The sequence below is a fragment of the Psittacula echo genome (assembly GCF_963264785.1).
Source record: "Psittacula echo genome assembly, chromosome: 7".
Lineage (NCBI taxonomy): Eukaryota > Metazoa > Chordata > Aves > Psittaciformes > Psittacidae > Psittacula > Psittacula echo.
This window is the reverse complement of record NC_137740.1, coordinates 13,789,338-13,815,220: the sequence shown is the minus strand read 5'-3', so window position 1 is coordinate 13,815,220 and position 25,883 is coordinate 13,789,338. Positions and strand designations below refer to the sequence as shown.

The window sequence follows — 25,883 nt, the reverse complement described above, 5'->3', positions numbered from 1 at the left end:
CAAAATCAAGTCCTAAATATGTGTGATCTCTAGTTATATTATGCAAAGTTGAAGGAAATCAGAACCCACTTTATCTTGATTTACTTTCAGCATTTAATATTTGTCATTTTATAGTTGCAACTGTATCATCACCAAAAAGGAAGAAGCGCAAGAAGTACAGGAGTGTTATCTCTGATATATTTGATGGGACTATAATAAGTTCAGTACAGTGCCTGACTTGTGATCGGGTGAGTAAGAAGGGGAAGTTCTAGCTTTTAACATGTTTTTTTTTTTCCTCAATACAAATACTTACAGCTTTATGAATACAGTGAGGCTCTGGTAACCTTATTCTTTTGTGACAGATTTCCTCAGAAGTTTCAGTTGTTTCGTACTTGTTTACTCAAATAGTAATAGGAGCTTCAAAAAAGCAAATGTGATCACTAAAATCCAGGATGAGAGCAAGAAAATGCATAGCTGAGTCTCTTTTGCAGCAGGTCCAGTTACATTAGGTCAAGATAATGTCAAAGTCAGATACTGTCAAAACAACGGGATGAAGCGGAATGTTATAGCTTGTATAACAAGAGCCTGAGGCAAAAATCGTAGTGCTTTTTGTGACTACTAGGAAGACAAATAATTAATAATGACTTGAGTTTCAGCGATAACAATGTGCAAGTTCACTCTAAAATGTTAATTTTTCTTCCTCTTTTAGAAATGAATTCTTATGTCTCCTTATTTATAATTAATTTGCAACCTAGTGGAATTTTTAAGTACACAGTGACTTAGTAGTTACTGGTGAACTTTACAGTAGTCAGTTTAATTCAGTTTCTCTTCAATCTTAACTCTCTTTTGTTTAATTTGTTTTCTTCTTTAGCTGTCTGTAACCCTGGAGACCTTTCAGGATCTGTCCTTGCCTATTCCAGGTAAGGAAGATCTTGCAAAACTCCATTCTGCAAGTCATCAGACATCTCTAGTCAAGGCTGGGTCATGTGGAGAAGCGTATGCCCCCCAGGGATGGATAGCTTTCTTTATGGAATATTTCAAAAGGTAAGTAATATTTACCTTGGTTTATTTTTTAATCTATTTTGAAATTCCAGTTTCTGCTCTTCTGGCAGAACATTTGTTGTTTTTCTTTCTTTTCTATCAATGATGTTTCAGGTTTGTTGTCTCATGTGTTCCTAGCTGGTTTTGGGGTCCAGTTGTAACCTTACAAGATTGTCTTGCTGCCTTTTTCGCCAGAGATGAGCTCAAGGGTAAGAGGTCAATTACATGAACATGTTTCTTCTGATATTTTTTCCTCTAATCATACTGAGATGATTAATATCTTCTTCGCTTCATACAATTAAGCAAAGGCCACCTGTTAGACTGTAATACAGTCATTCCTTGCTCTTACGGGATCATTCATTTTAAAAAGGTAAGCTTCTCATTCAACTGAATATTTGAGGCAGCAAATGCCCGGGAAAGCTGCTTTAGAAATGTCAAGTAAATCTGAATTCGGTTTAATGAAATGGTATCAACTGAAGGGTCATAAAAATTTCAAACCCCATTATGTTAATACTTAATTTGACCTAGTGAATTTCTTCCCTTTTAAATTATATATCCTCATCTCTTCACATTATGCTGTACTGCTTCATAGTTACAAGCATAAAACCTAAGAACCTTTCTATTTACTTGCTATGTCAGCGCTCTTACGGCTTAAATATTCAATGCAACTTAAAGATAAATTCCCCTTGAAACTTCTATATGTCAAGTATATGTGCTGAAGGATAGCTATTTGGATTTAGAGAATAATGGCTGTCTTCTCCATGATGTTTGCAGGTGATAACATGTACAGCTGTGGAAGATGTAAAAAGTAAGCTGTCTTTTACCTTTGTTTTAACTTGTCTTAATTTGAGTGCTCTAATGCTTCTGTTAGTCAAGAGGCATTTATTTCTGCTGGATATGTCATAGTGCTATTAATCTTTTGACACTACCTTGTGTTCTGACTGTCAGAAATTTCCTATTACAAAGGTGCAGGACTCAGGAAGCACTGACTCAGCATACAATATTGCAGTCAAATTGTGTTTTGTTCTTTTTCATATTTGTTATAATTTTAGACCTTTCTGAATTGGTTTTGATTGAAAAAAATACTTTTAGCCCTCTGTATAACTAGTAGGTTTTCACTGATACACAGTAGGTCCTTCAGTGTGTTATAAATAAATACACTGTGGCCTTAAATACTAAAGAACAAAGAAACAGAAGTGGTCTGTAGATAGCTCAAAGCCCTTTATGGAAAAGGAGTGTTACTGCTTGCTGTATAACTGGTGATCTGCTGTAGGTCGCTTCTTAAAAATAAACTTGGCTGCTTTTTTTTCTATTTTGCTGAATGATCAGCTTAACAAAGCTTAAAGTTCTTTCTTTAAAGCTGAAAGCTCTTTCTGGAGCTTGACTATCTATACTTGCTGCTTTGAATTTTTCAGCAGTACAGATTGTCTCGTCTTCCAAAGCATCCTTGTTTGCATCTTTTTGGCTACTCCATGTCTAGTCTACATTCCAGAAATATTTTGAGTTTACTAATGTGTAATGTTCAGTTTAGACTTGCTGATCTAGCACAATAAAAAAAACCTTTTCAGAACTAAGCATCGGTTGTTTTGTTGTTTATTTGTTTTTCTCCTTTGCTTAGGTTAAGAAATGGAGTGAAATTCTGCAAAGTGCAAAAATTTCCTGAGGTACTGTTACTTACATGCACTTTAAAGCACTTTTTCTGCATGATTAGGAATGTGGTGAGACTAATGAATTGCACGAAGTAAGTCATGTTTATAATGTTACATGATGAAAGTGTACCTTCTTATCGGCATTTGTTTTAAAAAGGTGAGCAACGTTTGATGATTCACTCTCTAAGAAAGTGAACCTTGTACATGAAAAGAAAAACCCCATTATTCTAACTTTACTATGTTATAACTGTCAGCCTGCAGAGCTTATTTATGCTGTAGAACTTAAATACCACAGCCAGAATGGAAACATTTCCCATAAGTAATGCTTGTAACTTCACATTTTAAAAGTAATCCAATCTTACGCGTCAAAACATGAGTTGATGGGTGCAACAATCAGGAAGAATTAATGTCCTTCATGACAAGATTGTGCAGTAGGTGCATTGAAGAAGAGAAAAGGTATGTTGCTCATTGCTGACTCAGCGTTAGTAAGTTCAGGACTGGGTTTTTTTTATACTGTTAGTAAGATAAGTCTTAGATAATTACAAATGCATTTCTAACTCCTTGAGCCACGGTTGATTTAAAGAAAAATAAAATCTATGGAATACAGAGCTTGTGATAGTTGCCTCAGGCCATAGAGAAAAGTGATCCTTTTGGGATGATAAAAGGAAAACGTGGCATGCGCAGTGCAGTTATTATATGTCAGATAGTACCATGTGAAGTTCTTGAGTGAATCTATTGATCCTTCTTACAGATACTGTGCATTCATCTCAAAAGATTTAGACATGAACTTATGTTTTCCACTAAAATTGGGACCCACGTGTCCTTTCCCTTGGAAGGCCTTGATCTTCAGCCTTTCCTTGCAAAGGACAGTCCAGCTCAAATTGTGACTTATGATCTTCTGTCTGTCATCTGCCATCATGGAACTGCCAGCAGTAAGTATGAGGTTGATTGTTCTGTCTCTGTAGTTGATATTCACATCAGCCCTTCCGTTTAAGATTATTCATATACTGAAGAGTAAATAGATAAGCACTGGTAATTATACTGTGAAGGATAAATGGTGTGATTTTTTTACCTTGAACCATAAGATGGCTTGTTCTTAAAGAGTTGACACATCTTTGAAATTGTATGGCATACTGAAATAAAATTGTGGGTGGAAAAAAATTAACAGATCCTGGAATTTTAAGTTAAGTAAACTATATATACTGTTGTAAGTGAACAGTATAAATGTACTAATAATGACCAATTGATCAGCTGTTCTGCACAGCTGCTGTTTGTCTAGAGTTTTAATGCTTTGTATGACTTACTTTTTTGGAAAGAGTTCACCACAGAGATGCCAGTAATTGTTTTAAAAGTTGTTCTTTTGGTTGATCACTGCCAATTAACCCCAAACCAGGCAGTATCTGCTATTTATGGCTAGTGATGAGTAGCTAAAGAAACATCTTGCTGCTTTATGTCAGGCTTGTTTCTGCCTAGATGCTTTCAGTGTTTAGAAGATTTGGAAAATAGGACAAAGATAAGTTTGAAGTCAGAAACTTCATAGAATTTTATAGAGATTACCCACCCTCTCATACTGTCCAAACTTGAGGTGTCCATTGTTCAGATGAAGTTGTTTCCACTTTTCTGGATGCTTTTTCATTTTCTGTTCAGTGCTTGCTAGATGATGCTTTTCATAATCACTTTAGTAGACATCTGATTATTTACTTGTTGGCAGTTGAATATGTATTTTAGAAATAGTAATAATTTAAACTATATTATGGATAGTCTTAAGAACACAGTTAAGTATGGTCTTGATATTATCTATGCTAATTTCCATTAAAAATATTTGAAAAGAGTTCATTGTGGAAACTGATTAGGGTAAATTGTTCAGTCACTCTTACTCTGATTCGAGTTTCATGGTTCAGGAGTGCATTAAACATCAAGCTGCTGGAAAAGTTTAAGAATATGCTGAAAATGGTGTTCAGTTTGCCACTAGCTGATGGAAATTCAGGAGGGGAAGTGGGAAGTTATCCAGAGTTTGGGAGAAGTTAATATCCAGATCATGTCTGCTAATGATTTGATGTTTCTCCCATTTAAGACTTGGTGTTTTTTGGACTTACTTCCTTTTCATGTGTTGCACAGTAAAATGGACAGCTCTGGACACTTTAATAAATCTTGCTTCTTACGCTCCAGGTGGACATTATATAGCTTATTGTCGCAACAATTTAAATAATTTGTGGTATGAATTTGATGACCAGAGTGTCACAGAAGTATCAGAATCCACAGTGCAAAATGCAGAAGCTTATGTCCTCTTCTACAGGTAAGTAACTGAAAGTACAATCATGCTTATGTAAGTCAGGTATGTAAATAACTTTAAAGCAGTTGGGCAGCTTTCAGAAATTGGCTGCCACAAAAGAATTACAGTGGAAGAGTCTGAACAACCAGAACAACCTATGCTGGAGAAAGACTGAATCCTTCAGTTAAGTTCTTAACACTTGCTCTGTCACTGCTAAAACATGTATGGAACTTGAAATGAAAATTAAATCTGCATAAATAAAGTGTAGTAAGATGACTAGAAAGAGAACTTTAAACAACTGTTAGAATTAGCCACTAATTACCTCCTTTTTAATCAGAGGAAAGGAATGCTGCACAATGGGAGGTTTTGCACACAGACTCTTAACTGTTAGAGCTCTAAAGGGAAGAGTGGAAAGTCTTTAGCAGATAGGATGTAGAACAACAGACGTTTTACTGTGTTGTAATTTAATTTCAGGGAATTTAGAGGCTGGACTTTCCTGAAAGTTGAAATGAAAGGCGAGAAGTCATGTTATTATCATCTTCAGTCTAAGGAATTTTTGTACTTGAAATAATAAAAAACAACTCAGTTTTCAGATTCTAAGGATCTTGTACTAAGATCAAATTTCCACTAAAAGTTACCTGCAAAACAGATTGTGTCAGACTTGCACAAGAAATGAGATATGTTCTGGTTTAACTTTCATTAGGAACACTTGTACCTGCCACTGTCTGACCTAAGCCTGTGAGTCTGGGTCAGTAGGTCTTTTGAAAGGAATGTGGAAGTCATGCTGTATTACCAAAAACACTGTAGCTGATTGTGGGCAAACATTTAAATAATAAAAGAACAGCATTCATAAAATTTGGGTTTTTTAAAAAGAATATACCCACAAAATACTGCCACACACACAAAATAGATGTTCTTTCAGAATGTTTTTAGAACACTTATTGGAGATATGTATGAATTCTTAAATTAACAGCTGGAAAGGCTTTTGTTACAGAATTTTATTCTGCACTTAAATGGGTAATGTATTTTAGTTGGATTTATGGCAATTTTTTTTTTCCTACTTTTTTAGTCTTGTTTTGCTATACTATAAATAGTCCTGTTGCTATGGCTGTTAGGTCTACCTGAAGCTTTTCTGTCAAGTATTTGAGATAACATTGACACCATAAGTTAACTGATGTGGTACAGCTTTTGTGTGATGCTGAGTCAAGTTGTGGGTCGGGGTTCTGGAGGATAGAATCATAGAATAGTTAGGGTTGGGAAGGACCTTAAGATCATATAGTTCCAATCCCGCTGCCATGGACAGGGAACGAATTGTTCAAACCTGCTTTTGGAGAAGAGAGATTATTCAATCTAAAAACAAGAGAGCAGAGATACTTCCAGTTGGACAACAGCAACAGCCTCAATGAGAAAAATAGGGGGATACAGGAAAAGTAGGGGAATTACCCAGTCTAGTTATTGTTCAACCTGACTTCTGAAAGTAAGTAAGGAACATCTGCCCAAGGACCTGCTTGCAAAGCTTTTATCTCAAAAAATACAGAGGAAACAGGAGGTGGGCAGAGCCTTATCTCCTCCTTCTGTGGTAGTAATCACCTCTGCAGTATAGCCAGCTGTCTGTTGCAGTCAAACTATTTGCTTTCTCAGGCTGCTAGGTTACATGGGAACTGCCAGGGGTCTTTGTTGTTGATCTAAGCAGGCAAAAGTTTCCTTGCAAGCATAACATGTGCCAAGGACAAGCACAGGTTTAACAGAGCAAGTAGGCTTTGCTGCCCTTCCTACTCTGTACTAACTGTTCGACTCTTGTGATACACTCCTCCCTAATGTGACAGTCCAGGTTCCTACCACACACTTAGATGGTGGCTCAGGCTGTACATAAAAGGTGCAAGTTATTTGACTGGCTAAGTCAACTGCTTCATGCTACCAAACTTTGACATGTAGCCATGGCCCAGGTAATTTACTTGAAAGTACAGTTTTCACAAAATAAATTATCTATATTGTACACAAGGATATATATTTGCTTAATGATTTCTATTCTGGTAATAGAAAGAGCAGTGAAGAAGCACAGAGAGAGAGACGGAGAATATCAAGCCTACTGAACATGATGGAACCAAGTCTTCTGCAGTTCTATGTTTCCCGACAGTGGTTAAATAAATTCAAGACTTTTGCAGAGCCAGGACCAATTTCAAATAATGACTTTCTCTGTATGCACGGAGGTGAGACTGTAACTGAGTGTCATGTGACTTATAGCTGTGCAGGGATGTGCACTTGTTTTAATCAAAGGAATTTGAGTGTAGTAAATTATAACTTCTGTAACTTCCTAGGTAAATTAAAACTGTAACTTCTAAGTCAATGATTTCTGTCATTTTAGTAGCTGACTAGTTGAAAATTATACCATGTGAAGATCTATTTTTTTTTTCCTCTTTTCCCTGCAAATTTGATTTTGTTTATAAGCTTTCTTGATTCTTAAAGAGGAACAGTTTGATTTATCTACTTGCTTCCTAAACATGTATATTCAATTTTCAAAAATCATGTCACTTTATCATAGAATCATAGAATAGTTAGGGTTGGAAAGGACCTTGAGATCATCTAGTTCCAACCCCCCTGCCATGTGCAGGGACACCCCACACTAAACCATGTCACCCAAGGCCTCATCCAAATACTTCATTCTGCCAATCTAAATGTTGTTTGCAGCTACACACTAGAAGCAACAAGAAAGTTTGAAAGCTATGGAACAGGAAATTGGTATGATGCAGAGTAGCCAGTGCATAGCAGTGTGAAAATAAGAGTAGTATTTCTGTATATTCAGTGTGGGAGCATAAAAATTTTACTTTGTGCTAAATGTTAATAAAAATCAGAGAATTGCATTAAGCAAAACATTGGGGAGCTATACATATTTGAGTGCTAACGTTCTAAAAAATCATTACTGTGGTGTTCTTACACCTATTTTCTAATAAAAAATACAGCCATGTTAGATCAGCAGTTAGAGGTGCTGCTGCTATTGCTGAAAAAAACTTTGTTACTGGGTGCAATATTCTTACATAAAATGTGCAGAGGGGTGTACATGTGAGTCCTTATGGCTGTGGCTTTTCTTTTACAGGGTTACAGTGGATGACTTTTGTTGTACAAGTGCCCAAAAGACTAGATTTTTTTCCCTTTTTCAAAACATTCCTGCTTACTGTGTGCTTCAGCTCAATGTATCTGATTGTGCAAGCCCCTCTGCCTTCCGCAGAATTTCCCTACTTACAAGCATTAGTGTTGTTTGGAGTAATTCAAAAAGGTCTACAGCAAATAAGTGAATTTTGAATAGACCATTTGCTAATGTGTTTACAGGTGTAAACAAAATATTTAATCTCTTGTTAGCATTTTAATTGTATACCTTAAGAAGCATTTTGCAATTGGTATCTAAAAAGGCCTCTAACCCTTTAATCTTTCATGTAGTTTGCTTCTGCTTTTTATAAACTTCTCAGCCTCATGAAAGACTAAAATTAGAGTGGTGTCTTTAAATACAGTAATAGATTATACTGCGATAAAACATGCTTCACATGATTTCTCTGAATTCATTGAAAGGTTGTATTTTTAATTCCTCTAACCTCTAACATAGTCTTCTCCCTCCATGTCCTGAATAAAATCTGCAAGTCTTTTTTTTTTTTTCTTTTATTTTTTCATCTCTTTATGGTTTTTTTGTTTGTTTTGTTTTGTTTGTTGTTGCTTCTGCAGGTGTTCCTCCACATAAAGCGAACTTCATAGAGGACTTAGTTGTAATGCTACCTCAAAATATATGGGATAATCTGTACAGTAGGTAAGGTTTATACTGTAACTGGAAAATAAAACAGTGGTATGATCTGCATGGAAGTATGTGTCAAGCAGCAACATCAGACTTCAGAATTAGTGGATCAGGAAAAGAGGAAAAAAAATTAGTTCTGTGCCTAGAATACTTTTTTTAAGTGAAGGGATTGCAAGCAGCCAATTTATGTAATTTGCTTTTGCAAAGTTATGCTAAAAGTCTACACAAAGTAGTGTGTTACTGTGATAATACTTGAGCATTAAACCAATAAAAAGTATGGTATGTACTGAATGACACAAAGTAGGTCAGCAAAAGTACACTTTGAAGAGGTATTTTGAAAGACTTCTCTGTATCAGCTTCCTGTTCTCTTGTTGGCTGGAGACATTTTTTCTTTTATGTTGGATTTGAATCCATAGCCTGAGCTGCCAGTACTGCTTCAAAATAACTTATATCTAAGTGTTCCTTATAACTACTCAATGCTTTTAATCTAGGTCAGGCTTAAGTGCTTGCTTATAAAAGAGGGATGCTTAAAAGATGTGTCTCCTTTTAAAGTAAAAAAAAAAGCTGTAGAAGAGCTTTGCTGATGACCTTAAGGACTCTATTGCACTTGCATTAAATATTTTTGGCTGTTAATTTCCTGCCACCTAGGCAATATAGCTGAAGGGTTGGAGTTTTTTTTTTGAAGTTTCAATCGACACAAGTGAAAAATAGAACAATGCTATTTCCAGCCTATTTCTACTTTCATAGATGTGCTGAATTCCAGCTGACAAAGGCAGTATTTGTTTCTGTATGCAGAAAAAATTGTTAAATCTGAAGAAAAATGGTTTTAAACTTCTAATTGTTTTTCCTTCTTTCTGAAATTTTTTTACAAGATGTCCAACTTCAATCATTTGATAGAAAGGTCCCAGAGGTGATAGGTTCCTATTAGGTAGAAGAGTTATGAATTGTTTCTAAATGTTTCTATGTTGCTAAATGATTCTGTGTGTTCTGTCTGGCTTCCTGACTGGCACATGCACCCTTTAACACAGAGTAGCTGTGAAGCACCCATGTTTTGCTTTTTGTCTTGCTGTTATCTGGGAATTACAAGAGAATATCATGGTTGCAGTAGGTAAGAATTTAGGGTGAGGAAGCCAAGTATCATGGAAGCTGTCTTTTGTTGAGATAATATTAAGAAAAAGGAGATACTTGTCTAAAATGCCAATTGCCAATTGATGTCCCAAACATGTTTATTTTGCTGATCATGTGGCAATGTGCCTATTGATTTCCAAATACTTTGGGGTCAAAGTTGCTTTAGGATAATATAGTATAATCCATACTTGATCTATTTCAACTAAAAAGCTATGAAATGATCACTGCAGTTCAAAGACAAAGTGTCATATTCAGAGATGCAATTTAAGTGTTGGGTGACCATTTTATAAAATGTCTTTAAGTTGGGATGATTGAATATATACCAAAAAACTTGTATGTACAAGTGCTGTTGTACTGAAATAATGTTTTGATTTTCAGTTAAAATATAACATTTCTGTGTTTGTTAGGGGATGAGGGTGGGAAAATAGCATCCCAAATTATTTTTATGGACTGACAAACATACAAATCTAAAAGGGGAGAGGGGAGGGGAAGTAATGCCTTCCATGGCAGATTTTTCTTCAATTTATTCACAAAGTAACCACAGTTGTTTTTCACTCTTGTTTAAGACATAGACTTTCGTATTTTGAACTTTAATTCATGTTGCACTTGAGAAAGCCACATGATAAATGTTGAGATGCTTAAATGTAAATGCCTAAGAGCACTCTCTTTTATCTCATTTAAAGTAAGATTTTTGGAACAAAATAGGAAGTTTTGGAAGTGAAACAAAACCGGAAGAGACCCCAGGTCTGTCAAAAATAATGATTCAACTAGGAAGTAGAACCTGGAATATCCTTATCTCAATGTGTGACCTTTCTGTTGTAGTAAATGCATCTCTTAAGGCTGCTAGTCGTTCAAGAATATTTTCTTCATCAGGCTTGTAGTTTCCAGGCTAGTAAATGATGCCCATTATCATAGATGCATCTACACACACACACGCACACACACATACATATGTACATATATATATTATCTCTTGTGTTTCTCAGTAACACTGTATCTACAGACTTCCATGCATTTTCCTTGTTTCACACGAGGAAAATATGGATGGGAAGGTCGTGGAGAAAAACCTTTTAAGAACAAAACAATAAGTAGGTTTAGAGGCTGGTGTAAGGGAGGCAGCAAACTGATGAAGAGCCTGCAGTGGAATGGAGGAACATGCTTAAAATAAAACTGGCTGAAACATTTCCATAAGTTGTTTCTTGGAAGCCTTTAATAAAATCACACAGGGTGTATATATAACAGAATACTTGCTCACTGTCATGTTCTTCCCATAGTAACACCTTTTGAAGTATGTGATACAGTAGTTTGAGATGGTTTCTACTGGCTTTAGGCAGTTGGAACTTGGAAGATGGCTATGTCTTAACATGGAGTACAAAATATTACTAAGAAAATAAATTATAGTATTTGTGGATCAAATGGCAGTGTGACTGGCATTGATCAGACTTATGTTAGATAATATAAGAAAACACTTGCTCTGTCTACAGATGCATGATCTTTTCACCCAGTATTTTGCGCAAGGTTAATGTCTTTTTACATTTACTGCAGATATGGAGGAGGACCAGCTGTTAACCATCTGTATGTTTGTCACACCTGCCAAATAGAGTCTGAAAGAATTGAAAAAAGAAGGAAAAATGAATTGGAAATGTTTATTCGGGTAAAAAAGTAAACACTTATTCATTCTGCTTTTTGACATCACCTGATACTCATGAATTGACCCAAGGGGTTATGAGAAGTGCATAGGTGATTCCTGAAACAAATGGACTTCATTAAATATCTGTATACCTATTTAGAATCCCTTCTTTCCTGTTGGCAACAGTAATGTTCTTGTCATATCCCAGATAACTTTATATGGAAATGTATTTAGAGAAAATATTCTGTTTCTTAAATTGCTTTTTTAAAGTATAGAAATAATGCAGCCACATGATCAGTTGTTCTTTATACACTGCTAGTGATCTGTTCTGTGCAATCTGATAAGGTTTAAATGCAGTAATGCTGTGCCAGCAAAACATTAATTATAATCTTTAGTTCTAATTTCAAAAATATCATTAGATATATAAACAAACATAAATAATTCAGTGTGAAGTAAATACCTTCATGTTATAATACAACTGTAAAATTAATATCAAGCAGCTAGTATATTTTCCATGAGTTAAGAGTTTATATTCATGAGTCTGGTAAAATAACTAGTAGTAAGGGGTTTGTAATTCTGAAACAAAACTCTGTTTTCAAGTTTTCAGTGAAAATGAATGCAGAGAGATTGGAGTCCCATTTATGCTACCTTAATTATTGAGAGGGAGGAAAACAAAACTGCAGCTGTTCTTTTAGTTCTCTCTGTGCTTTAATTGTACTTCAGAGATTGTGTCAGCTTTTCCATGTTTTAACTGCTTCTTAGTAATTGATTTTTCTCTAGACTGGGTTACCACTGTATAGTAATTATTATTATTAACAACATGGAGTCAACCTCCTGTGTTTTAGTGATCAACATCTTTTCAGTATAAACAATGATTATATGTGCACTGTTAAGTATTGTTATAGACAGAAAATCCTATTATCCTCTATTAAGATTGCAAAACTTTATCTGAAACCTTAAGAAGTTGTATTGATGCTTTAGGTTCATGGCTTCAAGGGGGAAGTATAGCTGTGCTATTACAGAGCTAAAAGATAGTAGCTTTAAAGGTTTAAATGACTTTTTGCATGTTTCTTAATAACTTTGTGAAAAGATCTGTAGTTTCTGAAAAAGAATAAAATGTTAAAAATCTTAATTTTTAATTAGGATTGAATTCATTTTTAATTTAGGCTCTTAATAAAATCCTAAAATCTTAATTATAAAAAAATATAACTTTTTTTTTTTTTTTTACAATGGTAGAATGAAATTTAGTTAAATACAACTAAGACTTAGGTATTTTTTGGAAATTTATAATTTCACTTACATTGTTGTGCAACAGAAACTCAGAAAACCAGGATGTGATTTTTAGGCTTGGTTTGTTTTGTTGTTTTTTTTTTTGTTCCCCCATGCTTTTTAAACTGGAGCAAAGAAAATCCCAGTGCGTGAGTTCACTGTGCCTTGCTTGAAATCATACTGGCATCTGTTCAATGTATTAAGGAAAAAATAAGCATAGATGAAGATATAGGTCATCACACAAAGAACCTTCCATAAAATTATGGAGCAAATCTTTCCAAACACTGTTTTAATTTAAAAGAAATAAGTTGGCTGCTTTCTTCTGTTACTTCAAAGTTCAGCCTCCACTGTAATTATCCAGTAGTATTTAATGGGGATAAGCACTTGTGCTTAACTTAAAAACTGATGTTTTCAGAAAAAAATAAACAAACTCTTAATTAAAGAATAAATAATCTTCTAATACAAAGGCTACCACTACATCAAAATCTCACCTCAGGAATTCACTAGATATTTACTGTTCTGATGGTCAGTAGTTCTTTAAAATGTTCTGTAGCAATGTAACATTATGCTGTTAATAATTACAGTGGTTAAAATAATTCAGTAGTTTAAAGGGGGAGAGGAGGGAAAGGCAGAAAAGCATAGATTCTTTCTCCTTTCAGCTTAATAGAGCATTCCAAGAAGAAGAATCTCCATCAACATTTTACTGCATCAGTATGCACTGGTTCAGAGAATGGGAAGGATTTGTAAAGGGTAAAGACAGTGGTAAGTTGTGCTCCATTTCAATGTATGGGTAATCCTTTATTTTTTGTTGTCATGTAGTGGTACTGTTGAAATAAATTGGTTTTGCTTTGCTAGAAGGCAGTAGGAAGAACAGAGAAGGCAGTGAAAGCTCTTAAACATTTAAGACAATAGTTGTATAGGTTACAAATATATCCATGAACCAAATTACAGAATATAGTCAAATAATACATAAAAGCGGATAACGAGCTAGTTGTGGAAGGAATGTTGCTTGTTTACGGGGGTTTGGCTGTTAGCACAGCAGGAAAATTGGATCTAAGTACAAGCAGGGGTGGATTTTGGTGTGCAAACTGATAGGTAATACTGTAGCTTCTGGCTGTGACCTTGCTTGCAAGCTAAACTCATAGATAATTGAGTAACTACTATAACAACATCTTTTTAGCCTACTTTAAGTGCCTCTAAACTTCTGAAATAGAAACACTGATAAAATGTTCTACAGTCTTGTCTGACTGTGCTAGGAAAACTTTGCTAGGGGTAAGAATTAGGATTAGTTTGTGTTTTACGTTGCTTAAGACTTAGTAAAATGAATGCTTTGAGAAACTTGCTCTTAATTAAAATTCTGATTTGCTTTTAACAACTTGGAACATACTGTTAAGCAGTATGAGAACAAGTAGTAAACAAACAAGCTGTTTCTCTTTCCATTTGAAAATGGAGCCTCCAACCTCCCGTTTGTTTTCAGCTCTCCCAATTTTAATCATCTTTGTGTCACACTAGATCCTCCTGGTCCTATTGATAATGCTAAGATTGCAGTAACAAAATGTGGAAATGCTGTCCTAAAACAAGGTAGGTGTCCAACATTGCTGCAGCTCTGGGCTGTTTGTGATGTATTTGCTGAAGTTTGGAAAATTTATGATAAATTCTTTTTTTAACTGTTATTGTAAAATGGCAATTCCTAGTGAATCTATGTTGTACTCATTTTTAGGGGATCAGCTTATTCTTTAAATAGATAATTAATATCTATAATAAACTAATCCAAATGCAGAAGAGAATGTAAAAGGAGGTGCAGAGTAACTACAGAATGGCGAAAGCATGCTTTGGCTTTGTATAGCTTGGTTTGATTTGGGCTCTCTTAATGTAAATGGTGAGATTCTTGGCTTTTAGACTGTCATATATCTGTATGTAGTTATTTGAATCTTAACATAATTTGAATTGAGAGCTACTTCTCGCACAGTGGGAAATAAACCTCAGTAAGATGCTGTTGCTCATTTTTCTGCAAGTTGTTTTCCACTATATATTGGAAAAACTTACCTAGCATGCAAAGATACAGATTTGTTTTTTTTTTTTGCAGTCAGATGCATAATACCATTTATTTAAAATTCATAGGTACAGAGAAATTCTAATATGGCCTGCTTTATGAAGGTGTAGACTTTCTGTGAATATTTAAATTTATTGTAGCTCAGGTTAAAATAAAAAATTGCTTTATTAAGATTAACATTTATTTAACTGGATTTTTTTTTTCCCCAGTTTAATGCCTCCGCATACAGTGGACCTACCATTGGCAGTTCACTGGAGGCCACTAGGCCCTGCATAAACCTCACCATTCTAAAATGTCAAGAGCTTATTTAAAAGGGTTCTTGCACTGATGAGTTTTGCAGTACATTTTAATGATTTAAGTGCTAATGTAGAACTCAAATACAAGGTGTAAAATATATGACTGACATATTAAAAAAAATAATTTTAGAATTAATAATAGATAGCACATTAGCCAGTTGTTGACTTACCTTCAGTTACCTTGGTTCAAATTAGAACTTGGGTAGAAATTAAGGTATATAGGCTGAGGAAAATTTGTCTCTTAAGTCATGAGAAATGAGGTGGGTGCGCCACTGAATCGTGTACAGTATTACTTCTGTGATCCAGTGGTCCTGTCCCAGTGCATTATTTCAGTTAAACCTGACGATTAGAAGACCTGGAATGTGGGTAATCTACTCCCGTGTCTGCAGAGATGGGAATTGTTTTTTCAGAACCTGAACATAAATGAGTAAAACTGAGGCATAATGTCATGAGTACTGATATAGGATTTGCATCATGACTTTCAGATGAAGTGTTGCATAGCTGAGTTCATGTAGGTAATCAAATGTGCAGCTCTTTGTACCCTTAACAAGACAGATTAATTGTATCTGATTAAAGATACCGGGGGGAAACTTGCTCCAGCGCAGGTTTTTAATTTGTTGCTTAAAGAAGAAGGGGTTTATTCTGCTAGAATAGAAATTTGCCCTCTCTGACTAGGTTAGTGTGAAGAAATCACTTCAGCTGTGTAACTGTCAGACCGGATTCATGTGTGAAAACCAAAAGGGGTAATATGCTGATGCCCCTTTGCCTTTTGCCACTATAAAATGTTCCAGGAAATTAGAAATGATGGTTGGATGCTGACTTGAGACAGGAGAGGGACCTCCAGCCAGAGAAATGGAATCATGAGCAAAGACTTAAAGACTTGGTTTTAAACTGAAAGAAGGTGGATTTAGATTAGATATTTGGAAGAAATTCTTCCCTGTGAGGGTGGTGAGGCACTGGCACAGGTTGTCCAGAGAAGCTGTGGATGGCCTATCCATGACTGTGTTCAAGGACAGATTAGGGCTTTGAGCTACCTGGTCTATTGGAAGGCGTCCCTGCCCATGGCAAGGGGCTGGAACTAGGTGATCTTTAAGGACCTTTCCAAACCAAACTATTCTATGATTCTATGGTTCAATGACTTTAAACAGTGAATGAAAAGACATCAGACTGACCCATCAATGCCATATACAAGGACCATTAGTATGGCTGGTAATGTCCTAGTAGTGGTTTCTGTCAGGGGTTCTGGTAATTTCAGTGTGGTTCTTGCACATTTATTCTTCACCGTCAATATTATTTGATAAAACAAGAAGCTTGAGTCATTGTACTTTACTGTGTAATTGGTGGGAGTGCATGTTCTTATATTAATATGAAGTGTTGTTTCCTGTGTACCAATACCACTTGCCAGCTTGACTGATAAATACCAAGTATTTATCATAGAACCTTCATGTGCTTTATGCTTGGGTTATGTTAAATACTGGATAATTTAGAGCAGGTAGTTGTAAGAATCAAAGTACAAAATTAACACAAAATATGTCACTGGCTTTTGCAGTTGGTGCAAAATAAAGCACAAATGCAGCTTAGGGTTTTAAATTTGAATCTGGGGGGTTTTTTTGTTTGTGGTGGGGTTTTTTTGTTTGTTTGTTTTGGTTTTGTGGGGTTTTTTTGTGTTTTTTTGGTGTTTGTTTTTTGTGTTGGTTTTTTTTTTTTTGTTTTTTTTTTTTTTTTTTGCATCTATTATGGACCTCAATGAAATCATGAGATAATTATTCTAAGTAGTAATCAAAATTTTTTCAAATGTTTTCAGGTGCAGATTCTGGACAAATATCTGAAGAAACATGGAATTTCCTTCAGTCAATCTATGGTGGAGGTCCAGAGATTATACTCAGACCACTTGTTCCTCCAGTAGAACCTGATCTCTTGCAAACAGAGGAGAAGATTGAATTAGAAACTCGTGGTCTGTAGCTACTGAGAAAAAGATCAACTTGTAAGGAATCCAGTTTCCTTACAAGATGCCCAAAATACATTCCCAAAAGTTTTATTCTCTTATATCTGTTGGAGGCACAGCTCACTGGGCATTACATTAACTACAGAATAGTAAGTTGAAATATGTATTACAATTTGTTTAAATAAGAGGCTGTTTCTCTGTTTTGGAAGGCATGTGGTTTGTACATTTTGGAGTGTTTGGTAAATGGAAAAAAAGTGTAATTTCAGAACTTTTTGGTATAAGTCAAAGTCCTGTAATATCCCAGACTCGAAAAACAGGGACAAATCCTAGAGATGTTCAATAACCCTTTTCATTTCTGATTGGCTTCTGATACCTACAAACTTTTGCCTGTCTTAATTGGACAGTCTTGACAAACCTAAGTGTATGGGAAGTGTATTTTAAATTGATTGCAACCAATGATAAAGAAAAAGGATGTTAATCTCCTAAATGCTCAGGAAAAAAGAATCTTACTTATTTTGCACTGTTAAGTATATGAAATAAGTAGTATATAATATCCAAATACTTACTGTATTTGAATGGATCAAACATTAGTGTAGATTGAATATTGTTTTAGTCAGCTGATGTCATAACTTATTACCTACTAAATTTTACATCTTCTTATAGTCTTCTGTAACTCTATGAACCTGGCTAGCATCTTTAATAGTATATGTGACAAAAAGATTTAGTGTTCTCTAGGGTAATGTTTGAGTGCATGAAGTGTGAAATGTAAAAAGATTATGGACATGAGTGATATAAATTTCAGAAATTAAATTGTCTGGTCTCTTGAATTACATTCATAAACATTTCCATTTGAAGGCTTTTATTGTATTGTTAAAATTTTTCCTTGGCATGATGTCCTATAATGTCAGAAGTTGGATAAAATGTATATATTGCAAAACTTAACGGGATGATTCATAATGGAATGCGGAATGGCACTTGTTCTTGTTTTTGCCTGATATTGTTACCAGATAAGCAGCATTATTCAAGGCTGGATCAATAAAAAAAGAAAAAAAACAAAATAAATGAAACTGTGGAAGAGGAGGAGGGGAAGCTTTCTTAAACGTTTTTCATTTATTACATCAATACAGAAACTGTTGAAGTAATGCTGTGGTGCTGCTCCCACACCCATATAACTATTTCTTGGCTGCTTTATGTGTGATGTCAGTTCTAGCTCCAAAGTAAGAAAATGCTGACATAACATTCTTCTGGATAATTTTCTATCTAGTAGGAAACCAAATTGGTTTTGAACTTTGTAAAGCACTTAAAACCATTCTGGTTAAAAAGCCACCTACAAAAGTCCTAGAGAAAGTGTCCTCTAATGTGCACTGTACTGAGGAATTGGTTCTGTCTGAATGTATACCCCAGTATTTTCCTCAGTCTACCTGAGAAGAACTAGAGCTAAGAATAGAGCAGTGCAAATAAGAGGGGTAAGTGGACAGCAATATGAAGCCAATGATTATATGGCTGGAACATAGGGAAGACATTTTTCAATTTTAAACTATTGTGGGTAACTCTTGGCCAACCAGTTAAGTTTCTGAATGTTTATGCAAGTGTTCTTTACATTCCAGGGGAGGTCACGGGGCATTGCAGCTGAGAAGCCTTGCATGAAACATAGGTGTAAATGTCTGACAATGCATTTGGACAATTTTATGTTAGTAGATAAGACACTTGAAATTTAATGCCAAATTACCCCTGTATGTAAGGTAAACTTAGCAGTTACTACTGCAGACTTGTCTTACTGACTAAGGTGAAGGTAACTTACCTTATCAACAGTCAGTAGTAACTTGCCAACCTTGGCCTGTGGAAGGCTGTTCCAACTGTAACAAATTTTTTGGTTCTTTTTTTGGTATTAGGGTGGCTAAACTAAACCTGGGTTTGTATGGTCTTATTTTTAACTCTGTGTTGTTTGGGGATTTTTGCTTTGGTGTTTGGGGTTTTTTTTGTTGTGGGTTTTGTTGGGTTTTTGTGGGTTTTTTTTTTGGTTTTTTTTTTTTTTTTTGGTTTTTTTTTTTTTTGTTTTGTTTTGTTTTGTTTTTTTGTTTTTTTGTTTTTTTTATTGGGGGGTTTGTTGGGTTTGAGTTTATTTTCTTAGTTTGGGGTGTTTTTGTTTTGATTTTTTGCTGAGGTTTTATCTCATTTAAGCTATTAAGGTTCTCTAACATATTAAATCTAAGTAACAGTGAATAGATGTGCATGCTTTATGAAGAATTTTTCTTACATGCTGTTCTTAATTGGAAACTTGGGAAATACTTTATTGGTTAAAGCACTATGGTGATCAGGTTTACCGATTTATTGAATGTGTTTTCATTAATAATCTGGATGGTGGAACAGACTGCTCCTGTAAAACTTGCCAGAGAAAAATGGATTGAATGTTAGGGACATCAGCTTGTCAAGGGAATGAAGCAGTTCTGTGCTAAGTAATCTGGATATTATAGCAGATCAGACTGAGTTAAAATCCAGTGATAACCAAAACAAAACCTGTTCTGGGTGATAGTAACAAAAGCATCAGATGTGAGGCACAGGAGGTAATTATTCTGCTCTACTTGGTGCCGGGTTGGTTGTGAAATTTCCTCTGTACAGTTCCCAGTTTTGGATGCTATATGATGATAAATACAAGTTGAGGTTATTTCAGAGAGAGAGAGTAACAAGACTCAGTGTTGAAAACAAAAGTTGTTCTCTCGCTTAAAATAGTGAAGGTGCAAGACCACCGCCAGTGTGGACATAATTGCTGGGTAATAGTGAACAATTTTTCCTAGAGGAGTAAGGATATTTGCCTCGGCTTTAGCATTGGTGACCTGTGCTGGGTTTATGCAGCCTATTAGAAATCTGGAAATCTTTTAGCAGTTTTGTCAATCTTTTCCACTGGGTGTCTGGGAATCCATGGTCAGGCACAATCTCAAACTGTGAAGCACATAGATCAGTTTGTGAAATGCCTCTGTCACAGTGGTAAAAGGCAGTTTCATACTACAGTCGGTTGTCTTGCTTTAAAAAAGCCCAACAAAACAACAAAAAACTCGTGAGTTTGCAGAAGCTAAATAGATGTTTGTTTTTAAGACAGATTATTCCAAAGGGCCAGCTGTCTTGCTTTTAGTCCTTTGAGAGCTCTACAAGGGTTTTTAGGCCACAGAAATAGAACTAGCCTTTTAAATTAAGACAGTGTGGGAGAATTCTGGATGGATGGCTTTTGTATGCTGGAGGGAAGGTAACAATTCAGAGAACAGGTAAAGGAGAGGCCTTTGAAGAGCTGTCTGACTCGCAGCAGAGACAGAATGCGTCTCGGGAAGAGGCTATGGAAATTATTTTTTTCCATAAGCCTTTCACCAGATTATTTGGATTCTTTGTTCATTTGTTTCCACTTGAGGAAACACAGAGATGTGTTAGGGTGCCAGGGAAGCTGTCATTTCAGAAGGAAAAAATCTAGTAGAGTCCTTGTTTTAGGCCTGGGAATCTCGATTTTAGCTGTTAGAAGTCTGCTGTTCAGTCTGGTAACTTTTAATTCTCTCTTCTGGAGAAAACTGAGGGGGTTTGGGTGGTATGGGGAACTTTCGAGCTCAAAGCCTTATTTTCTCTAACTTTTTGACGTGTTTTTGCAAGTAGTATAGCTAATTGCTTACCTGAGCCCCCAACATCAAGGATAGGGCTTCAGACACTCTGTGATGTAGCTGAACAGTGTAATTGGAGGGAAGAAGATCAGTGGAAGAGCTATTGAATTCCTCATTAGTAAAATAAGGTGTTTAGTGGTGAGAGCTGAGTAGTCCACCTGCTTAATAAAGCAAATAAAATTATCTGCTTGTTAGCTGTAAAATTATCCTATGTTAAAGTGCTACTACTTTAAAGGCCTTTCGTTTAAGTCTGACTCTTCCTTTCCTGTGACTGGAACATTAAGAAATGAAGGAAGTTGTGAAGACAATTCAGTGTTGCAAATTTATTGTTTAACTTAGGTAGTCCAGAAAGCTGTTTCTGCAAGTATAATTTCAATTAGTTCTGTGACTAGGGATAGATATCTATATATACATAGAAAGAAATGCACATAATCCATATCTCTAATCTCTTAATTGAACTGTGGCTGGAGGCACTACAGTAATTACTTTGGCTCTGTGTTGGAATAGTGATCTTAAGTAGATGTATCCGATAAAGTTTGGGGTTTGTTTTCAGATAGATAAATAATAGCTAAGTGCTGTAATGGGTGTCAGCCTTCCCATTAGTAATGGTGTGAAAGCTAGAAACTTCATGCACTGTTAAAAAGCTGTATCAAGAGAAGATGAAAAAACTAATTTTATTAATAATCAGACAAACTCAGAACCATTTTCATAACTCTGCATATGTTGTTTGAATGACATTGTCATCTTCAGCTCCTGAGCTGCCTGAATCCTTAAAACCATGTTTTAAGGTATCCTCTACTATCTATTTGACAAAAACTGCTGTAGGGTAAGCTGTCTGTGGTGAGGCACCACAGATCTGCCAAATCTGAATTCAAGGGAGGACAGCCACACCCGTTGTTGCTACACATCCCTGGCAGTGGGAAAGAGCTCTTGCATTTGAATTTTACTGCTCTGTCGAGATACGGTACCATGACTTGCAAACCTACTACCTGAAAGCAAATTTATTTAGGGGTTTTTATTTAATTAACCTGTTTCTTCTCACTGATGATATCACATTTGATGTGAAAGTTCTAGTCTGCTTAGCTTTGCTTGGGAATCATAGTCATGTGGGAATACTTACTGTTCTATCAAAACAGCTATATTGATAAGAGTTAACTTCTGACCAAGCTATACAAGTAGCTCCTTACTACATAACTAGATGATAATGTACTTTTAGAACAGAGTACAACACTCAGTGACATCTGGAAGAATTTATATTTAGAGCCTTTTGTAAATTTGTATAGTCTCATATTTTGGTAAAGAGAGCCTTAGAGCATGGTCATTTCATGTAAGTATGTGTTGAGTTAGCAGTATGTACCGCTGACAGTGGGATACCAGCAGAAAATGCTAGACGTATGTTTGGCTATGAAATAAATAATGTGGATGAAGCAATTTTCATTTGTGGAGCAAAAGTTAAGCATGCCATCTTATGAATCTGGTGTAATCTGATGTGCTATGCTAATGCATTTTATAAGAATCCTGCTTGTCAGATTCAAAACTTATATCGTGATTGTTTTTTTCTAACACAAGATACCCTAGGTTTTCTTAAAATGGCTAAAGACAATGAGGGTTTTTTTCAAGTTATTATTGTAGGCATTTATTTATAATGATACTGCTAACTTTTGGGGCTTTTTTGATTGAGAGGTTACCCTGTTATCATTTAAGTTCATTTAGAAAAGCAAACCTGAGATGTGGAAAATTTGCAGGGAAACTTACAGATTATCTGCTTAAAGGTCTCTTCATATTTGCCATACAGCTATTTTATACTGAACTAAGAAAATTCTGTTCCATTTTTTCCTTTTGAATTCTGTATATACATCTGGCTTAGTGCAGTCTAAGCAGTTTTCTCACTGAAAACCTTTCAGCTCTTCATTTTGCCCAGGAAATGAGTAAAACAACTAGCTTTTTCATTCTTCCAAACAGATGGCTTTTCTGGCTTCCCTCTATACTTAAGCCATCCAGAGCTGACAATTAGTAGCAGGAAGCAAAATAAGAGTTCTAGATTTCTGAAGTGTCACAAAGAAAGACAAATCACTTTCAGTGTTATTTCACAGAAATTATCTGGTAGAAAACAAACTTGGTTTGTATTACCCTTCAAAATATTAGCAAAGTAGAAAATAGCCTTGTTCAGTAAAAAGTGTCACTAACAGTGAAAAGTACAACTTGTTTTCATGAATATATTCTGTAAGATATATATATATGTTTAAAACATGTCACTTGTCTTAAGAATAGCTTCAGCCTAGCTTTCAGCCATTCAACAAGGTGACAAAGCTGCTTCTCCATATAAAAAAAGTGTGAATACTGGCACACAGTAAGTTAAAGTCATCTGTTTATAATCCATTTAGTATTATAGATGTTTGCTTACAATAGCAGAGTCCTGTTTTCCATAGAGACCTGATATTATTTACTATGCCACAAAACTTCTTTAAATGTTTGTCAGCTGAGACATCCAGCTAGAAAAAGGTCTATTTGTGAGAAATGTATCGCTTGATGTTTCTGATAGGTTTTATGGATTGTTAGTCATAGTACATGCCAAGTAACTTGATGACAAGTTTCTTTTTAAAAGTCATAGATGGGTATATGCACGGACTTTAGAAAATGTAATAGAAACTTGATCACTCAAATAGGATGTTTATAAGATGAATAAGAAGAAATCTAATTTTCTGACTTGTTCAAGATTGAGTTGATTAGCTGAAAGGGTATAAAATACTCATTGAAATGAGTGGACATAAGGAAATACAGTTGGCACTTGGCTTACTGGTTTTATACCATTATGAAATGAACTGTCAGTAAAAAAGTAAAGTTGGAGTAACAGGAATACACTGGTTATTTATGCTGGTTTTATACAATGCTAGTGAATCTCAAAACACTTAATTTTTTTTACTAGTCATTTCTTCAGCAGCATGAGAGGTGTAAAAATAAAGCAGTCACCATGCACAAAGTGTTTTCATAATATAAATGAAGTTGAGCGCGTTTCATTTGCAGATATGTTTCTCCTTTCCTACCTGGAACTCACAAAGAACTTATTTATACATTAAGAACTTTAGTAAGATCCCGTTTTGGAGTAACTTACTGCATGAGAATGTAAATCTTGAAGTACTTTGTTGAGAAAAATAAAGAGGACAAAGGAGAGTAAGAAAAAAAAAGGCTCAGTTCAAAATAAATTGTCAGCTGTCAAAAATAGCAATTTTTGTCTCTTATCTCACAGGACAATGCCAAGACCTTTTAATTTTGGTTGTTCATGAGTAGTTTTGCCCAGAAATGAATATTTTTCTAGGCAACTGATTTTGTTCTGTCCCGTGTGTTTTTTAATGTACATGCTAAAACAAGATGTCCTGGTAACCATGGTGATACATTGCTTCCCCCCCTTTCCCCCCGGGTGTCTGTTAAAATGCCAAACCCAAATGAACAGAGATGCAGCACTTGCTCATGCTGTGAATGCACGTTTGTTTCCACCAATGCATAGATCTTCTCTTTAGCACCAGAAGTAAGATTACTTTGAGATTTTTCTGCTTTTACACAAGAAATGCATTCATACATGCCAAAATGCTAAGTGATTGGCATCTATTAATTCAGTTGAACAATATTTTCATTTAAATTTCTAGTCTAGTACTGAGGGGCTTATATTTAGGCTGACTTCACAATTTAACTGTTAAAAAAAGGCAAGAAATTAGACATTTATTTAGCTATGAACTGTGGTGTCCCATTCTCTGAATAATTTTTAGTAAGGGAAATGTTTTCTCTCTTACCTTATTTGTTTGTAGTACAATTGTTTTCCAACCAAGCAGGGTAGTAGAGATAGGCTATCTCTTAAACTAAATCAGTAGCAATCTCAACTTCATGTGTGACCTTTACTTTGCCCATTCAAGTGCAGAGGCTAGTCTTCCTGGTCTCTTTGTGTAGCTAGAAAAAGATAAAGGTACTGTCTGGGTTTCTGTTCTGCGTGCCTCCTCCAGAAGATGTTATGTCTTCTGATGGCACTCTTCACTCAAATCTGAAACGTGCCAACCCGCTGCTCTGACTTTGAGCCCTGAGCAGGGATCTTTCCTTCTTAAATGGTCAGTGATGCGGGTGCCTGCTCCTGTGTGATGGCAGTTGGGTTTAAATAAAAATTACATCTTTCACATCCTGTGTGAGACAGCCCTAATCACTACCTAGGCTTGCCTTTAAACAACTTTCCTATTGAGAAAAATAAATGTGCCTAAAGGCCCCGCAGAAATGAGCCAGGTTCTTTTTCTTTTTTTAACTTCTATTTGTGTTTTTCTGGTTTACATTGCACATACGACATGCTGTTCAGTCTGAGTCACAATAGAGCCCTTTATTGTGGTCTAGGACCTGAAGGAATGTGCAAGGTGGTCAAAACCGTAACAAGGATATTCCATGACCTGACATCTTTGTGTAGGTTGTACACAGTTCAGAGTATTAATGGAGAACCGCTAATACCTTGGAGTGCACCATACAAGTAACAAAGGGAAGTTTCTAAAGGTGATAGGAAAGATAAAAGTGATTGGATAGGTGTTCATAACATCTCTAAGGGGTAAAACTCCTAGAGAAAGCTAACTAACTCTTAAAGTTAGTGCTGATGTGAACACTCCAGTAAGGTAGCTAGTAATATGGACTTCGGTTTTTCAGTAGCCTCAGGCAAAACCACCTGTGCCCATACAGATCCAGCTCCCATTCTAATCCCATTTAGTCAAAATTTCCCTGTCTCACATACATGAAATATTCCAGAACCTGGAAGTCCCTGGACTGTTTTCTTGAAGCCAGAGTCAAAGTTTATACAGTAGAGTAATGGCATGCTCAAAGTAACTGAAATACATAAATAGTTAATTAAAATACTTTAGACACCGATATTTTAGTTTTGAAACATAAAACCTCACTTAAGCATTAAAAATGAAGTAGAATACATTCTGAAAAACAAGGAGCTTCCCTACTGCTATACTTTTATGTTTAATGAGTTCCAATCTGGAATATTTTTTTTAATAATGCACTACAATCTAGCTACCATTTTATATCTACCTGACTTTGAAGCCTCTACTGAAACTAGAAAAAGCCACTTAAATGGGAATACGTCACATGCTAGGAGTGGTTATGCACTGTATGGAATATAAGTAATTACTAAATGTAAGTTTCAGATGTACTTAACCGCAAATTTTTAGA

The 25,883-nt window shown here is 35.5% G+C and overlaps 1 protein-coding gene across 3 annotated transcripts in view; it reads left to right on the top strand.

Moving 5' to 3' along the window:
* USP33 (ubiquitin specific peptidase 33) overlaps positions 1-20,967 on the top strand; it is a gene marked incomplete at its 3' end in the record, with an annotated part of 49,024 nt that extends 28,057 nt beyond the window's left edge. Inside the window, exons 13-25 of one of the 3 annotated variants that reach the window (XM_080622482.1) lie at positions 115-227; positions 851-1,023; positions 1,159-1,229; positions 1,795-1,828; positions 2,639-2,684; positions 3,421-3,601; positions 4,839-4,965; positions 6,982-7,151; positions 8,656-8,737; positions 11,396-11,504; positions 13,409-13,511; positions 14,262-14,330; positions 16,903-20,967. In XM_080622482.1, coding sequence (XP_080478608.1) covers positions 115-227; positions 851-1,023; positions 1,159-1,229; positions 1,795-1,828; positions 2,639-2,684; positions 3,421-3,601; positions 4,839-4,965; positions 6,982-7,151; positions 8,656-8,737; positions 11,396-11,504; positions 13,409-13,511; positions 14,262-14,330; positions 16,903-17,060 — 1,436 coding nt within the window. Of the gene's footprint in view, positions 1-114; positions 228-850; positions 1,024-1,134; positions 1,230-1,794; positions 1,829-2,638; positions 2,685-3,420; positions 3,602-4,838; positions 4,966-6,981; positions 7,152-8,655; positions 8,738-11,395; positions 11,517-13,408; positions 13,512-14,261; positions 14,331-16,902 lie in introns of those variants that run through there. The other 2 variants (XM_080622481.1, XM_080622483.1) reach the window with 2 other exon arrangements.
* Between the last annotated feature and the right edge of the window lie 4,916 nt (positions 20,968-25,883).